This window comes from Petaurus breviceps, unplaced genomic scaffold, assembly GCF_028583685.1.
Source record: "Petaurus breviceps papuanus isolate PSGF00001 unplaced genomic scaffold, PetGlider_PUasm1.0 173, whole genome shotgun sequence".
Lineage (NCBI taxonomy): Eukaryota > Metazoa > Chordata > Mammalia > Diprotodontia > Petauridae > Petaurus > Petaurus breviceps.
This window is the reverse complement of record NW_027185759.1, coordinates 10,546,404-10,564,924: the sequence shown is the minus strand read 5'-3', so window position 1 is coordinate 10,564,924 and position 18,521 is coordinate 10,546,404. Positions and strand designations below refer to the sequence as shown.

The following is an 18,521-nucleotide window of genomic DNA, read 5'->3' as shown; positions in this document are numbered from 1 at the left end:
AATCCAAAAGATGCCAGTAGAACACTATCTACTGTATCACCCGTGGGATGGCTCCCTCGTGGATGCCAGCCACATCTCCCCCACAGCTTCATGGGCTGCTATAGCCAAAAAAGCCCTTCTCTCAGTGGCCATTCTACTGAGGAAAGTCTCCTACAACGGTAAAGCCGTGAGCAATGCAGGGCCCCTTCCTTCCACAGGGGGATAAGGCTTTGGAGGAGATAACTGTATAGAGAGTTTAAAAATACGTACCACTTACTCCAGTGGTGACTGTAGCACACTGAGCTATGATGCCCCCCTCAACAGCCCTCCCTTTAAAATATGGATCTGTACCGTAACAGCATCTTTTCAACAAATTCCATTTGCCAACCCTCTGATGGCCTCCTCTGGCCTGTGGCCGTCTCTACACTCAGCTCCTCCAGAAGCCTGCTACGCTTAAGGAGCCTCCCTCAGCATGACTGCAATCTTGGACTCAAAAGGCCCTCTGAAGCCATCAATAATCCATCCCACATAGGAATAGCTGTTCCATGGACTCACCTCTTACTACCCCAAGCAGACCATTAGCTGCCAAGGGAGGAGAGGGCAGAGGGCTTGTGCCTTCAATCTCATTACCCTAAAGTGCCTCAGAGCTCCTTCAGGGCCACAGCCACACATAGAAGGCATCACGCAGCCATATAGCCCCACTGGGCGATGCTAGGTGTGGAGATCCACATCATGGTGGGTCAAAGGGTTAACTCCAGGGGCTCCAGTCTAGGGAACAGGGCCAATGCAATCCAAAGAGCATGGGATGCAGTTCTCAAGGCCACATGGGAACTGGCTTTTAGGACAAATGGTAAGTCCTTTCTTTGCTCATGCCTTGATCTGTAACTAAAATCCCCATCATGTTTTTCTTCCAGTAGAATTTTATAGAAGTTAATGATAACTTGTTCAAATGTTAAGATCCCTGAAACTGCTGTTAATATGGATGTGTGTGTAAACATGCACACTTGTACATATATACACATGGACCTGTGTACATAAACATACATCTACATGCGTGCACATAAGTATGTAGCCAAGGAGCGAGAAATTGAAAGACCTGTCATCCCCTCATAGTGGAGCCCCCAGGTGCAGGCATTAATAAGGCCTTAGGGACACGCGCTCATTCAGGTCACATTGACGAGTTGCAGCTTCTCTATTTGGAAAATTACCAGATGATCTCTAAGTTCTCTGTCAGGTCTAAGATTCTATTCTTCCGTGAGCACACCCCAGGAGAATTCCTTTGCCCTTGGGCAGAGCAGCATGGTTCTAATTTCCAAGTAGCTTACCCTGGTGTGGGTGATTCTGCAAGGGGTAAAGAAGAAAGTGGCGAACTGTTCCCTTCATTTTCAGCTAGGGTAGCCACCTTACTGGGGTCTCTTGAGGGTCTTGCTAATTTCTGGCCCTCCAGGATTTGCTGAAGTTCACTTGCAGAATGTAAGATATTAACTCCAGGACCTAAGAGGAAAAAAAAAAGAAAGAATTCTTTTTTCCTAGAAACTTAGCACTGAACAAATGCTTCCTAATTTTCAGTAGCTCAAAGAGATAAGAAACTAGCTTGATCTTGGGTCTTCTTCCTTGTTACATACATGAGCAGAATCAATAATTATCTTGAAAAGAATACCAGCCTCCACTGAAAGAAATGCACTATACACTGTGCTTACATGGGAGGTCTGGAAAAAAGGAGAAAAGATTCCATTTCAAATGGCCACATTTTTTTTTTTTTGCCTTTTTTTTTGGAGGGCAATTGGGGTTAAGTGACTTGCCCAGGGTCACACGGCTAGTTGTTGTGTCAAGTGTCTGAGGCCAGATCCAAACCCAGGTCCTCCTGACTCCAGGGCTGGTGCTCTACTCACTGGGCCACCCAGCCGCCCCCCAGATGGCCACATTTTAGGCAGGACATGGAGAAGAGAGAGGCCAAAGGAAGACCACCAGAAAGCCAACACGGTCATTGCCACTCAGCTGCACTCCTTTGGCCGTGATCCCACCATCGCCCCCAAGGAATTTCCTCATCCTGCCAGACTGCCAGACAGAGAGCTTTGGCACTCACATCTCATCAGTACCCTCAATACCCTCTCTCCTTCTGATTGGGGGCCACAGGACAGACCTAAGAACCCCTCCCAAAGCCTCCATTCTTTCAACAGACTCACAAGGCAGCCATCTCTTCATCTACCCAAACTCCCCACCTCGGGCCTAGACTCCGTCAGGCTGCCCATACCTTCCTTGTCAGCTTCCTTTTTCAGGTGGTCTTCCCCCACTACACTGCGAGATCCTGGGGGGAGGGCAGGGCCTGACTCTTCCACATTTGCATCCCCAGTGTTCAGCACAGTGACCGGCACATAAGCTGGCACTCAATGTGTACTGACTATCATTAGGAAGCACTGGTGGTATTCAGCGCGAAGAAGAAAAGACTTAGAGGAAACACAATCCCTATCACCAGATACCTGAAAGGCTGCCGCGTGAGGCGGGGGGGGGGGGGGGGGTAGGTAAGTAAACCACCTGACTCAGGCGTCAGGCGACCCCTGTGCTAAGAACAGCTGGCGCAGACTCCAACTTCCTGCCATGCTGGCGTGAAGAAGCAGGTCCTATTTCCTGCTGAAGTTTGCAGAAATCAAGCTTGAGACATAAACGGCAGCTCTGATTTGAACCAGCTAGTCCCCTGACATTCCTCATGGAAACATCCTCATGTCCCCCTCCTCCTCTGCCTCCTAAAGGGTACGTCCCTATCTTCTGCTCCCTATAAAATGTCTTTGCAGCCCTCCTGCTCATCTATTCCGATCCTACAGAAAGCTACTTGAAGCTGAAGCCTGGGGCCCACAGACTGACAGGCGTACGATGAAACCTGCACTCTGAACAAAATAAAATTGTAGTTTGCCCTCCTGTCTCTGCATCATTGGTTGCTGACTGACAACACTGCCCAGTAAGCTGACTCCAGGACAATTTTTTCAAAATTCTTGGGACAGGCTAGGCCAGTTCAAGAGCAGCTGTTCCAGCCCATGAACCCCTCCAGCATATGCAAGGTAGCTTTTATCCAGGGAGAATTATGGGCAGGAAAAATAAACTGTCCAGGCAGTCTTCATCTAGCCTGGTCTGATAGATATTTCAGATGGTCAGTAGGCTCCCTATCATTGATGATATAAATCTGACAGCTCAATTATGCCTTGAATAGCTAGTGATCATTATAACATTCCGCAGATTCAAATAACTTTGGACTGGTTCTGATAACTCTGGTTTGTGACAACTGCCTGCAGATTCTGGAAGCTAAATTATTCCTGGTTGCATCTACTCTCGACATGGGAACTCTGGCCTGATGAAACACTACAAAAATAAATGGTCTATAGTAACAGCCAAATACACCACCCTTGGCCCCAGAGAGGATCTTTTGACTTAGAAATATTGCATATGCTTAAGCTAATTGTTAAGGATTTGTACACAAATCAGCTCCCCCTGGTTTTTGTAATTACTGCACTTCTGACCCCAATCTTGCTTTCTGGATAAACAGGGACCTCCTAACTAACTAAACTAACCCTTTGATGAAATGTTCCATGGGCAATATTTTAACAACAGGCAGGAAAAGAGTGGGAACTCTTTTTTTCCAAAAGTTTCAAAGCTTTCAAAGATATAATCTGCTTTGTGTTCCTACTTCTGGCCAGGATGAGAATACAAAGAGAGAAAGAAGAGGAAAGAGGTCCTTCTCCCTTTGTAGAAATTCTCTTATCACAGGTGAGATTTATTTTGTTTGGTTCCTACAAACAGAAACAAATCATTGACGTTGCAAAGAGGCAGCTTTTAGGTCAAATTGGTTTGGGCATGCTGTAAAGGAGATGCCTGCTTCAGGTAGGAGCCGGCCTAGGTGCCTTCTGGGGCTTCTTCAAATTGTGAGCTACTGGGATGCTGTTGCAATGCTATGTCTACCACTCCTTCCTAATCCAACTCTGAGCTGATACTTAGCGTGCCAATGCAGCAGGAGAAGGCTTTCAACAAATGCCTGCAATGTCAAGGCAATCCTACAGCCACTTTTACCTTCAGCACCATCTGCAGGATTCCAGTCTCGGTCGTCTTCCTTGCCCTTCTCAGCCTTATTCTCATTTCTTCTTTCTGAGGAGGTGAGGCCACTGAGTGACGGCACAGAGCTATTTTCTACCAGGGCCATACAGTTGTAGAAATCAGGTATCAGAAATGTGATGTTCTAGAAACACACAATGCCTAAGATTCAGAAGCCAAGCAGAGTCTATAATGACAACAAAGCAGAAGAAGGGGAAGACAGAGAGAAGGAGCAGGGAGAGACAGAGGGGGACTGAAGGGGAGAGCGAAAGAGAGAGAGGAAAAGTGAGACGGCAAGTGAGAAATGAGAGAGTTTAAAGAGGGCACAACCATCTAAACAAACAGATCTGTAAGAGGTTTTCATTCCTTTGGCTCTGCCCCTTCTCTTTACCATGCCATGTGTGTACACACACACACACACACACACACACACACACACACACACACACACACCCCTGCTTCTTACTGAAGCTCGATGGATAAAAGCAGGGTCCTTTTTATAGGGGAAATTCCTGCTTTGACTATGGGCTAGACATCAGAAGATCCCATGGATGGTTCACCCATGAGTTCACCAACACGGTGAGCCCATGCTCCAACCTTCCTGGAGAGTCACACTTCCTTTGTCTGTTGCCACCACATCAAAATAGAGGCTAAGAGGGCAGGTTTTTATGAGTGAAAGGACTCTCCCTTATCCTGTCTATTTGCTACAAAACCTGCCTCCTCTGGCAGAGAGGGAAAGTAAACACCAGCGGCAGTGCCGGCAGGTAGAAGGGCACGGTAGGAAACAGGAGTTCAGCCTCTCTGCCGCTGGATCTCTGGGCCTCAGGAGGGGAAGAGTATCTGTACCAAAGCACACAAGTCTCAATACCACGAGTCCTCCACTGAAGGCAAGGTCAAAGGTGCCTAAGTATGAGACAGAGGAAGAAGGGCAAGGTCACAGTTTGAATAAGACCTGGACTGACCACTGTCCAACATAAGGCAACGCAATGCTACAGAAGCCAATGAAGTCAATGCATTCATTAATCAGTGCAGACTTATTAAGTGCCTACTGGGTACTAGGCCCTACGGTGAAAATAGTTTCTACAGGGCAGTCTAGATGGGAATGGGGCTTGAAAACATTCTATATGAAGCTCTATGGAAGAAAGTGCATGTACTCAACTATTGACAACTATGAAAAAATGTTCCAAATCATTAATAATTGGAGAAATGCAATTTCAAGCAACTCTGAGGTTTCACCTCCTACATATCAGATTGGGAAAGACAGAAAGAAGAAAAAAAAAGGAAAATTTCTATTGTTGGAAAGGGCTACAGGTACCCTCATGCATTGTTAGCAGAGATAAAAATTAGCAAAAATTTTTTTGCTAATGGAAAGCAATTTGGAACTGTGCCCTAAAAGTCACCAAACTGTGCAGACTTGGACCTAGCTATACCGCAACTAGGTCCATACAATAAAAAGGCCAAAGACTGAAAGGATCCCCTCTTCTTGTGGTGGTGAAGAAGCCATCCTTCAGTGGGGGAGTAGCAAACAAATCAGTCTGTGAATACAATGGAATAACTTTATACTGTGAGAAATGACAAAATGGGGAGTTTCAAAGAAATCTGGGAAGAAGTGATGCAGGGGGGATTGAGCAAAACCAGGAGAAAAATATATACAACAGTAACATAAAGAAACATGTTGAAACACTAGAGAAAACTGATCAATGGAATAACAAACCAAGATTCCGGAGAAATGACGATGAAGTCTGTTAGCCCTGACTTGACAAGAGAGGGGATGGACTCATGGTCAAGAACAAAACGGACATTTTCAGACACAGCCACTATGCATGCTGGTCCCCCTCTGGTAAAAGGATGATAGGAGAAAGAGGGGACATAGGGCTAGGAAAGGAAAGAAGGAAGGAAGGAAGGAAACAGGGCTACTGGAGCATTATTTTTTAGAAATGAAGAAATGAGAAGGAAAGCTAGGAGAAAGCACAAAAAAGGGCAATTTTGAAAGATAGTAGAGCTTACTATATATTTTAAAAGAAAAGCAAATTATGCATAAGAGAGATCTACAATTTTCACACACAATCCTCTTCTTCTTTGCTACCATGTCTATGAAATGCCTACTATGGTGTTTGTTAAATTCTAAATTTAAAAAAGTTTAAATGCCCAGAAGGGAAGACAAGGCAGGCTAGATGGGAAGACAAGGCAGGCTAGATGGGAAGACAAGGCAGGCTAGACAGAAAGACAGAAGTGGGGCAGCTTGGAAAATGACCTGTGCACTTGGCAGCTACTTCAAAGAAAAAGCAAGCTCTGCTTACAAGAAGTCTGCAGCTTCCTATACAAGCCTCTTTTATGCTCTACTTCATATGCGGAAGTGTTCGTCTTATTAGATGTTTGTTAAATTCAGAATAATTTTTTCTTTTAAAATAGAAGATACTGAGGCTGGAGAATGCCTAGCAGGTATGTGTTTAAGTCTTTCACCCCAAAGCAGCCCTCTTTCAGAGGGCTCCTACCTGGTCTCCAGCCTCCACTCTCTCCCCACTCCAGTGCATCCTACACACTGCTAACCAATTCACCCCCATTCAATCAATTCCATGGCTCCCTGTTGCCTCAGGATAAACTACTGACTTTGGGAGCTTGTAAAACCTCTCACAAGCTGGTTCCAAAGAAGATCCTCTCAGCACGGCACCTGACATACAGTGCACGTTTCCCTCTCATCTACCATCCCCGGCCCAGCTCTGGGCTTGACCGATGGTGGCCGTCCCAGCCTGGAGGGCTCACCCTTCTCACCTCTACCTCCTGGCCCCCCAGGGCAACCCTCCCTCTCCAATGACCCAGCAGGGAACAGCTTGCCCTCCTGCTTGTTCTCTACCTGCCTAGGTGTGTGCCATGCTCTCCCCTTCACGGGTGGGCGCTTCCCTCTTTGGGTTTGCTTCCCTGGCACCGCGTACTACGCTTGGAATGCAGCTGGTGCTTAATAAATGCTTCCTGATGAAATGCGGCAGCCACAGCTGCCTCCAAGATGTAAAAGTGATGAGGGATGAAAGAGGAGATGCACAGGGGGGGGGGCAGCACTCTAGGCTGTAGCTGGGGAGAGCTCTGGGTAAGGTGGGCACTTCCTTCCCTGGGGACCCCCACAGGTCAGGCCCTCCTCTCGCCACTGTCTCCGCTCCCCAGGAAGAAAGCGGACAGAAGGGCTACACAGACCAAAGGCGGCCTACCTTCCCCAGCACCTCCGTCTTTTCATAACCAAACAGCATCAGAGAAAAGTTGTGGTTGAGGCCATAGATGGTCCCATCGGGCTGAAGGGTGATTAAGCCGCTGATGGTGGTAAAGATCCAGAGGGAAGCGGAGTAGATGGGCAGCGCAGAGTCCTTCTGGCCCTCTTCCTCCCCATTGGGGATGTCCACGCGCAGCTTTAAGCTCAGGGGAAAGGTGCTGCCGTCTTTGGTTCTCCCCGTCAGTCTCTGGATCTGGAGGTCCTGTCAAAGGCCGGGGCAGCTGGATTAGAGCAAGTCTGGGGCAAAGAGCGGAGGCAGGCTCCCTCCTGACCTTCCCATCTTCACTTTTCTCCTCATGTGCTCACACCATGAGGCTTCCCCACTTTTCTGAGGTGACCGTATCTCTAGCTGGCTGGCATCCATTAGACTTCAAACTCCCTGAGGACCAGAACTGTATTTGTGCCTTTCTCTGCACCCACAGCACCTGGCATACAGCAGGCGCTTAATAAATGCTTAGTGACTGCTGCTAGTCCCTCTGACCTTCCCTTCTTACTGATGTCTTTACTTCTAATAAGGATCTCCCACCTCCCCTCATCCCGGTGGGCAGAAGGACAGAAGGCTGGAGCCCAAGAGGGGTCTCTATTCCAATTCACCTTTTCCTCACCTCAAGGCCTGGTGAATAACATACTACCAACAGCCACCAACAAAAACAGGGAAAAATTAGGGCTCTGGGTAGGAAAATCTCTGAACCCAAATTGGAAGAAATGTTCCAAATGCCTAAATCGACAGCAAGAGCGTCTGCTTGGTGGCCCCAGCAGTCACTCAGAAGAGCTGGAAAGCCCAGGCCAGGCTTTATCCTCTCTTGTGTCCTGTCCCAGGGTGTCCCAGAGAGTCCCTCCTCTCCCTCCCACAACTCAGTCTGGAGATCTGGGGGGCCAGCTCCTCCTCAGCATCACACTTTTAAATAGATAAAAATGAAATGCAGAGCATTGCAAAGAAACCAACTCTACTGAAATACAGTTATCAAAATATTTTTAAAACCAGCTCATGGACCCAAAGTTAAAAGGCCCTGCCTTGGATGACATCCAGAAATTCCAAAAAATCTACAATCAGGAATCCTGAGCTTAAAATGTCAGATGCAGAATCTGTGCCTCTTGGATGGAATTTGTCCCTGGGCAGCCAAAGCCACAGGAGAGAAGTGTCTGCTTGTCAGCAACTTGGGCAGCACATACCTCTGTGACCTGCTGGCCTGGGGACGGCATCTGCAGGGAAGGAACCAGGCTCAGGATCTCATGCCCAATCACTTCTTCCAAGGATGAGTAGCCAAAGAGTTGAGCAAAAAGATTGTCACACGTTATTACCTTGCCCTTAGAGAAAAAGTGCACCTGTTACTTTAGTAGGAAATACACCAGGATCACAAAGTAACTGTCCAGCTTTCAGTTTACTCAAACCTCAGTTTCTTTCAGGTAAGAAAAATAAGTGAAAGCTGCCTCTCCTTAGGGGTGCAGAAGACTTAAAAGCTAATCATTTAAAAAAAACACAACTTTTTCCCTCTACAAAAGATGTGACTAAAAATTTACCTATGAAAAATTCAAAATTGAAATGCAATACCTCCCTATCATTTTCCCTAGAAAGACGGTCTCTAGTTCTCAAATAAAAAAAAAAAACCACTGTCAACTATTACCATTTAGTAGCCTGTGTATATTTTGTACACTATGCGAGTTCTTTCTTCTAAATAGCAGGGCTCCCCATCTCACCCAGCCTGGAAGTGCAGGCGCCATGCAGGGGCCCAGTCCCACTCCTGATCAGCATGGGATCTCTGATCTGACCTGGTGCTGATTTTGGCTGGCTCCCTCCTCCTTAGGAAACCTAGTAACCCCCTGTCCCTGAGGGTGGTGATGACCTTAGTGCAGTCGCTAGCCTGCTGCAGCTCAGGAGGTCCCAGCAGCCTCAGCCTCCCACAGCTGGGACAACAGGGGTGTGCTGCCACGTCCAGACAGGTGACATGTCAGAGAAGTTCATTTCTTTCAAAAAACTTTCCCTTCCCACACAGGATGAGACAGTAACATTTTTCAAATGATGCTACTTAGATGTATATTTTTTTTTATTGTCAAACTGATTAAACATGTATGAGAATGTTCCATTGTGAGAACTACCTTTCACCAGTTCTAACGAAACCCCACCTATCACTTGGGAGATAAACCAGAGAGAACTGTAGGAAGCCGATAGAGGGAAGTAACTTCTCCAGAGTCACACAGCTAACCAGTGGCAAGGCAGGATCTGGGCAGGGGTCTTCCTGACCCCCAATCCTGTGCTCTACCTACCACATCAGGCAACACCTTTGGGCAGCTAGATGGCACAGTGGACAGAATGCTAGGCCTGGAATCAGAAATGCCTAAAAGAACTGAGTTCAAAGTCAGTCTCAGAAACTTAGTAGCTTATTAGCAGGCCCTGGGCTGGCTGGTTATGCTTCATTTCCCCAAATGAATAATTGGGAGGAGTGGTTTTTGAAGCACTAGGGGGAAAAGATCCTAGGTGAAGGGGAAATAACATAGGAGATATTCATTCTGGAAACTGAGAGGCAGACTCACATCACTCTGGAAAGTGACCCAAACTGTGAATCGCTCCACGGGCTCCAGCAAAACGACACTGCATGGGGAGCAATCATGCTCCAGATTCTTCATCCAGATGGAGACAGGGATCTTCTCCTTGTTGGAGCAGAGGAGGTCCACCTGGGAACAAGGCCAGGCTCAGGATCCCTCCACAAAGCCCAGAGCACCAGCCAATCCAGATGAGCTCAGAGCATGAGGCCTCCTGTCCTAACTAGCCTCGGGATCCGGACTTTGAGCCTACTTCCACCAAAGCCAAAGGCCAGGACTGCACCTTTCAAAGCTGGAGGATTCTAAGAAAAACAAGCTATGTGACCGACTCCCACAAGCTCAGCAGCGTGGATGGCGCTGTCCTAAGGGTCACGGGAGATGGTCTAGCCACCTGGTGCCAGGGGAGGCTGGCTCCGGGACGCCAGAGTCTTTTCATCTGAGGAAGGCCTGCCAGACGCAGACACAGGCTTGACAAGGCAACTGAAATAGGATTTAAGGAAGGAGAAAAACCAAACTATTTTTTTCTTCCTCAGCTATATTTGATGCATCAGGAAAGGAAAAAAAAAGTAGGTTACTTCTGAATATGGCTATTCACACAATTACATATACTGTTTTTCTTACCTTATTCCTCTTTCTCAAGAATTAACACCTTTAAATGATCCATCCAAAACGCTTCAAATTAAAGTCACAGAATGTTAATGGTAGAAAGGATCTTAGAATTCCCTCCTTTTATCTCCAAACAGCACTAGGATGTAGGGACTATTATCACACCCTGAGGCAGACAGGGCTCACAGGATCTGCTCAGCTCACAAAGCTAGTGAGTACCCAGATCTCCCTGGGCCCCATCCCCAGTGACCCCAGAGGCTGGAGGCAAAGCACACAGGTTCCAACCTGTATTCTCCTCACCACTGGTGTGCCAACATTGCTTCTCTTAGGACTGACCACGGCCCCCATCTGGGCCTCGCTCCGTCCTCTGTCCTCCGAACCCCTCCTAGCTCTAGAGCTCTGATTCGGGAATCGCTGTAAGCCCTTTAAATTTCTGGAGGTGCTGAGGCTAACAAGGAGGGCTGATGAGTAGCAAGCATCCTAGTGACAAGCCTCCCACCCAGCCTCCATGACACAATGATAAGGTGGCACATGAAGAAAGTTGAAATAGGAAACTGTTATGAACATATTTTAAATTCTTGACATATTTTACAGTTCATTTATGTTCATTTCACATGCACTTTTATGTGGTCAGATACATTTGGAGAAATGCGGTTTCAGCCTTCATTAGGCATGTCCAAAGATGGTACAGTCAAAAACACTTCCACCAAAAGTCGGTACTCAGGAGAGCACACTCTCTCATGACTTAAACGTCCACTTATCAAAGGGAGCTGCCAATTAAACTTTGGACATGGAACATATACAGGGCAATGCTGACTTTAAGGATAGGAACAACTATTAATTTTGAAGGCTGAAACAAATCAAGGTGGGCTCTAGGCAAAATCCGAAAGAAGCATGGAAAGGATCTACAAAGGCCCAGCCTCCAAGGCGCCGCCAGCCCCAGCGGCTAACTCACCACTGTTCCAAAAGCGATGACATTCTGCTCATCTGCCTCGCCAGACTTGTCAGACTCATTAACTAATGCTTCCACTACTGAAATGCTGGATTTAGAAAAGAACAGCGACAACCTCTGGCCAACCAGCGCCTGCCCACAATACCCGAGGAGCTCACACGCTTGGTCATTGACAACAAGGATCTAAAAAGGGACAGAGCAAGAGAAGTCACAAGTCACTCTAAGCAATTCCCCCAACATTCAAATACTGATGCTGTCACCTCTTACTTCACTTATAGCCCAGCAAGAAAACAATTTTTTTTTTGCTTTTTGGAGGGGGAATGTAGGGCAATTGGGGTTAAGTGACTTGCCCAAGGTCACATGGCTAGTTTTGTGTTAAGCGTCTGAGGCTGGATTTGAACTCAGCTCCTCCTGACTTCAGGGCCGGTGCTCTATTCACTGTGCCACCTAGCCACCCCAAGAAAACAATTTAAACAGATAACCTCCCAGATGGCTTCTTCTTGCTTCCGTCTCCTAGCCATCATAATACAGCTCCAGAAATGTGCTTAAACAAGGTCACAAGGCTTTCCTTCCCTATGCACCACTTAGCATTTCCTACCCTGCACATCAGATTCCAAATCAGAAATTATGATGATAGTGTCTCAGATATTGCCAAGAAGAACACTATTTCACCTAGTCAGGGAACTAAAGACAACCTTCTCCTAATCACAAATGGGAACACTAAAAATGGGAAATCACATCAATAGCTCCCCTCTTCTCTTGATTGTGGGCTACTAGCTTCTAAGTCAATGCATTCGGAGAGCTGAAACATTTTAAGTTCCTTTTTGTTTTCTTAACTGGGCTAATAGATCCTCTCCCTTGAATCTCTAGCCTTATAAATGAATTACATCAATATAACATTATTATTTTATTATTACCTCTATCGACACCAAGCATATCCCCTTATTATCACTGAGCAGATGTACCTGGGGAACTGAATGAAAAATCATTTACCCCTCAGTGAATATGATGAAGAAAGAGTGAAAAATCCAATTATAGTCTAACTCCTACTTCACATGGGTTTAAGTCTTGTTCCTCTACAAAGATGGACCCAAATATTTTGTCCTAAGGCTACTTAACAAGCACACAATTTCTCCTTCTGACATGACACCAATACAAAAAAAGGCATTTCTGTGGTTGATGGTTAACACTACCTTCATTGTCTTCAAATCCACTATGAATATGGCTTTATTTGGGGCATACACAGACGAGGTCAGAGAATGGATGGACGACCTCGAAGGCAGGCTGTTCAGTAAGGAGGAGTAGGAGCTACAGATGGTGCTGGTCAGTTCAGAATGATCTGTCTGTGACATGATGCTGAAGCGGTTCGTACAAATGTTTTGGGCAGCCAGTGAAGACAAGCAAAAGGCACTCCATCCCTCTTCTGAAAAGGAATCAGTGAAAGGAAAGGGTGAGTGCTTCTAAGAATCTGGAGGCTTTTGTAATTACTTTTTTCCCGTTAGCAAAAATCTACCTTCTCTCCCTTCCACCCCTGCCTTTCCCCACAACTGGAAATGAAAGAAAAACAAAACCCCCGTTACAAAAATTCATAGTTAAGCAGCACAAATTTCCCCTTTGTCCGTGTACAAAAGTCTATGCATCGCCTTGTGCACTCTGAGTCCTTCACCTGTCAGGAGGTGAGAAGCACACATCGTCATCAATTCTGTGGAATCAGGACTGGTCACTACACCAAGCAAAGCTCCTGATTCTCTCAGCTGTGTCTGTCTTTCCTATGTGGTTGTCACTGCATAAACTGTGCCCTGGTTCTGTAGACTTTGCCCAAGTCTTCCCAGGTTTCTCTGAAACCTCCCCCTTTTTATGGCACACAAGTATTCCATCATATCTCTATACTGGAACTCATTTAGCCAATCCCCACTGATGGGCACCCTCTGAAATTCCCATTTCTCACCACCTGAAAAAAAGGGCAATACATAGTTCGATCCTTCTTTGTCTTGATTAGGACTGATCCCTCCCTTAGCCTCTTTGTTGTTCACTCATTTCAGTCGTGTCCAAATCACCACGACCCCATTGGGGGTTTTCTCGGCAGAGATACTGGAGCAGTTTGTTATTTCCTTCTCTAGCCCATTTTACAGACCAAGAAACGGAGGCAAACTGGGTGGAGTGACTTGCCCAGGGTCACACAGCTAGTTAAGTGTCTGAGGCCAGATGAAGTCAGGAAGAGGAGTCCTCCTGACTCCAGGCACAGCTCTGTGCACTATGGCACCCCCCAGCAGCCCTTCACCTGCCCTCCCTCTGAGTCTCCCCTGCTCTAGGTACAGAACTCTTTCTCTACCTAGCTCTGTGCTTGTGCTATACTTCCTCTGACCTGTTTAGACAACGGGGAGATTCAAGTGCCAGCCCTTTCCTCCTTGTTTGCACTAGCACACCCTGACTACATGACACCATTTCCCTCAACCTTCCTTTTCCTTCCCCCTCTAGGGTATTCCTCTTCCTCTATCTTTCTAGGCTTCTCTTAAGATCATCAAGACAAAGCAGAGCCACTCCCAGGCTTTGTCTAATTAGACTCACTCTATGACCCTAGAGATGACAGGGCTCAAGGAAGACACACAGATCATCTCCCCATATTTGAATGTAAGCAAATCATGATTTCCAGTCCCTTACGATTGTTTAGCCATGCTTATCGTTCTATGTTTCTCTTAACTACTATGCTTGAACTTCAAAGTTTCTACATAGCTACGTTCTTTTCATCGAGAATATTTGGAAGTCTTTCATTTCATTAAAAGTCCATTTTTTCCTCAGTAGGTTTATATTCAGTTTTTCTGGGCAAGTTATTCTTGGCTATAAGTATGCCCTTTGCCTTCTGGAATACCATATTCCAAGCTCTCTGTTCCTTTATGGGGGTTGCTGCTAAATCATGTGTGATCCTAACTGTGGGTGTGTGGTGCTGCCCTCTACAGTGAAAGGGAAGGTAGAAGAGGAAGGGCGAAGTTGGGGGAAAAGAAATGAGTTCTGTTTTGGGCGGGTTAAGTTTATGATGCCTACTGAACAACCTGTTCAAAATATCTGAAATTTTGGGGGCAGGGGAGATCGGTTTGAGAATCATCATCATAGAGAAGATAATTAAATCCATGAGAGGTGATGAGATCACCAAATGAAGTTGCATCTATCCTGGCAAGAGAAGTGGGCCCAGGATAGAGGGGACATTGTACAGTTAGAGGGTGTGACCTGGATGAGGATCCAGCAAAGGAGATTGAGAAGGAGAGGTCAAATAAGGAAGAGGGAAAGTAGGAGAGAGAAATCCTGTAAACCTAGAGAAAAGAAAGTATTGAAGAGGAGACAGGGATCAACTGCATCAAAGACTGCAGAGAGGCCAAGAAGGATGAGAACTGAGAAAAGGCCATGGATCTGGCAGTTAGGAGATCACTGATAACTTTGGAGAAAGCGATTTTGTTAGAATGATGAGGAAAAACCTAGATTGTAGGGGGTTAAGAGAGTGAGAAGAGGGAAGGCAGAGGCCCCTTCTCCAGTCTGAACAGCTATAGTTAGCAAGGACAGAAGGATCAAGCGAGACATGGGAATGTCTGTAGTCAGTAGAGAGGGAGAAACTGAAACACAGTGGAAGACGGAAGAGATGGCATGGAAGTGATCTCCTGTGCAGACAGAGGTGAAGGAGATAATGGTAGGAGGTGAGAGAGCTCCCACCAGGAATGGTGAACAGCCAGGTCCTCAGCAGAGAGCTGAGCAGCAGGGGAAGTCACAGGAGGCTTGAGGAGGGATGAGAAGGTTGGAAGAACAGGTGTCGATTAGACAGTGGAGGCCTGGGCTGGCCTTAATTGCTGCTTTATTAGGGAATTGAGCCTTGTGTTATTCTGGGCTCTCAGGGACAGCTCAGGCTAGGGACCTACAAGCCTCCAGGGCTCCCACAGTGACCTGACTGCTGTCCCTGCTCTGAGCTACAAAATCCTGCTCATCCACAGTGAAAGAACGGCAGGGTTCCCTTTAGGGTGGGATTCCTGAGCCAGTCATTCCTTGCTAAGACCCTGCTCTGCTCCTGGGATCTGGTATACACAGCCAAGGACCCTTGGGCACAGGAACCCCCTCAGTCCACCCTGGGTTTGCACCTTGGTGTCGGGTAGTAGGTGACAAAGCTGCCAGCTGACACCTCTTCCCACCTTCCTGAAGTTCTGGGTGTCCTGGTATGGGCCTTGGAGCTCAGCCTCTCTCTGGGTACCCCTTAGGGTACTCCTGTTGCACCCCTGTCCCCAGTGTCTATCACCCTTTTTATACATCTCTTGGTGCCCACTCTGGCTGCAGAGGTAACACACTGTGGCCTTTTCTCGGATTTCTTCAGCGCGATTCCGACAGCACACGCTCTAGATGTGTTTGGGGGGGGGGGGATGGGAACTCAGCTGGATGTCTTCCTGCTGCTCTGCACATGGGCTTTGTCTCTGCATTGGGCTTTTCCATTCATCCCTCTTGTCCCTTTTGTCTCCCCTTCCTGAGAGCTTCCTCTCATATGAGAATGTTTTTAAAATACATGAGAAACAGTACAAAATCTTGCAGAAGGATCAAACATGTGAATCTGTGAATGTTGAAAATTCATTACAAGATTCAATTTTCCATTGGTTGTTCTGAAAAAAGAAAGTCCTGGAAACTCATCAGAACAGCGTCAGTAGAGGTGGCCAGGTGGCTCAGTGGTCGGCCCCAGAGTCGGGATGACCTGGGATCGAATCTGGGCTCTGATACTTAGCACCCACCCAGCAATAACTGGCCATGTAACCTTGAGCAAGTTACTTAACCCCAATTGCTTTAAAAAAAAAAAAAAAGAACAGCATCAGAAGCACACACCAATAATCCAAACACTGCACACTTCAGGTTATGAAGGCACATGATTTGGAGGAGAGCAATAGCTGGGCTTTGAGATCAGGGCCTACATGTTCATGGACCAGTGTAACAATGGCTATGGCCAAGTCCATAAACCTTCCAAAGCTTCAGTTTACTCACCTAGAAAATGTGGATACAAAACTTCACAGGGTTTGTTATATGGAAAGTAGTTTTGAAACTTTATTCTTTTTTATATTTACTTTTGACTGAATCTATCATTCCATTGGCATAGGAAGCTGAGGAAAGCACTTTAGCACTGCACAATCTCTGCAGCTTACCACCATGGAGTTCCATGAGTGACGCTGAGTCGGCGTCATTTGGAGCCAATGGCCAAATCTCCCAGTCTCACAGGCTTTGGCTCGGCACACTCTGGCCCCGCTCCCTCTGCAAGCCTTATCAATTCAGGTCTACTCAATAAGCATTTCTTTTTTTTTTTTTAAGCAATCGGGGTTAAGTAACTTGCTCAAGGTTACATGGCCAGTTATTTCTGGGTGTGGTGCTGAGTATCTGAGCCCGGATTTGATCCAGGTCATCCCAACACTGGAGCCAGTGCTCTTACTCGCTGAGCCACCTGGCCGCCCCAAAATATTCTTTTTTTTTTTTATTTAAGCAATCGGGGTTAAGTATATTGCTCAAAGTTACACGGCCAGTTATTTCTGGGTGTGGTGCTAAGTATGTGAGCCCGGATTTGATCCAGGTCATCCCAACAATGGAGCCGGTGCTCTTACTCGCTGAGGCACCTGGCCGCCCCTTCAATAAGCATTTCTTAACGCCTGCTGGCAGCTAGTTGGCGTCTGGTCATCACAGCATTTCTGACACACATTAAAGTATGCAGACCACAGCACAAATACCATCTCACTTGGTCCTCATAACAACCCTGGGAGTTAAGGACTAGTATCTCCATTTTACAAATGACGAAACTGGGACAAACATCAGTTAAGTGACTTGCACAGGGTCACACAGCCAGTAATCATGAGGAAGGATTTTAACTCAGGTTCAAATAATGTGCTGGTCCAGCCTCAGACATTTGGACTGTATGACCCTGAGCAAGTCATTTAACTTCTCATCTTAAAAATGGAGATAATAAGGGGTGGTTAGGTGGCACAGTGAATAATAGAGCACCGGCCCTGGAGTCAGTTCAAATCCGGCCTCAGACACTTAACACAAAAAACTAGCTGTGTGACCTTGGGCAAGTCATTTAACCCCAAACTGCCCTCCAAAAAAAAGAAAAGAAAAAAAATGGAGATAATAAAAGTACCTTCCTCATAGAGTTGTTATGACTATGAAACCAGATGAGATAACACAGGTAAATCCCAAAGCATGGGGTAAGATGTTATTGGCTATGATGAGGGGGATGGTTTGCTAGCAAATGGAGCTACAAAACCAAAAAAGAAAACAGTCCCTACCTTCCTGTCATTCCGCTGTCCAGGAAGCAAATACTAAATGTGCACTCAGTCAACCAACTAGACAAGCACTTATTAAGTGCCTACTGTGTGTAGGAACAGTGCTTCTGCAGTCCCTGCCCTCAAGGAGCTTCTATCTCCAGGTGAGGCACATGCGAAGCAGCTTCAGGGATGCTGTGCTGGCTCTTCAGAGGAGGGGGCCACTCTCCCATGGCGCTCCCTGGGCCCAGCCATCTAGCGGTTCCAGATCCCTGCGGTCATCCACCTTGTCCACACCGCGTCCCCTCCCGACAGCCTGGCAGGGCCCGTTCTAGACAAAGCCGAAGCCTCATTGGCTCTTTGTGAGCTCCAGATGCTCCTGACCCACGCCAACCTTGACTCACAGGCTTCCCCACAATCCCTTGTCACTGAATGTTCTTGCAAATCCTCCTTGCTCCTACACAGCCTTCTGACTCCCCTTTACTCCCACCAGAGTCTGGCCACAAGTCTCTCTGCACAAAATCTCAGTGACAGTGCGGGCCCAACAGCCTCTCCACACGAAGACCTCATGCTTGCATCGTCTTTGCCTATATCTGGGGGATCCCTGTCCACACACTTGGAGCCAGCCCCTTCCTCAAACTCCGCTTGCTCTGAATGCCGCCTTTACAGACTGTCTTCTCTGTTACAGCTGGTCTCTGTTGTATCCATACCCAGCTGGATGGATAAACTCAGGCAGTTTCTGCCTCCTCTTTCCTTTTCAGTTAAAATTGCAAGACACCAAGCACAACTAGAACAGCCCAGTGTTTCTTAGAGAGCTGCCATGCTGGAGCCACAG

The 18,521-nt window shown here is 46.9% G+C and overlaps 1 protein-coding gene across 8 annotated transcripts in view; it reads right to left on the bottom strand.

Annotated features, from left to right (window-relative positions):
* Nucleotides 1-18,521, bottom strand: part of PASK (PAS domain containing serine/threonine kinase) — a 64,016-nt gene that overhangs the window by 17,778 nt on the left and 27,717 nt on the right. For 6 of the 8 annotated variants that reach the window (XR_011167432.1, XM_069083380.1, XM_069083379.1 and 3 more), the window contains 7 exons: nt 12,614-12,843; nt 11,424-11,603; nt 9,854-9,994; nt 8,495-8,629; nt 7,263-7,523; nt 4,039-4,204; nt 1,305-1,473 (listed from right to left, as the gene is read on the bottom strand). Coding sequence is in view for 7 of the 8 variants with exons in the window: in XM_069083380.1 (XP_068939481.1) it covers nt 1,305-1,473; nt 4,039-4,204; nt 7,263-7,523; nt 8,495-8,629; nt 9,854-9,994; nt 11,424-11,603; nt 12,614-12,843 (1,282 nt within the window). In the remaining variant the exon portion in view is untranslated. Of the gene's footprint in view, nt 1-1,304; nt 1,474-4,038; nt 4,205-7,262; nt 7,524-8,494; nt 8,630-9,853; nt 9,995-11,423; nt 11,604-12,613; nt 12,844-17,710; nt 18,231-18,521 lie in introns of those variants that run through there. The other 2 variants (XM_069083385.1, XM_069083386.1) reach the window with 2 other exon arrangements.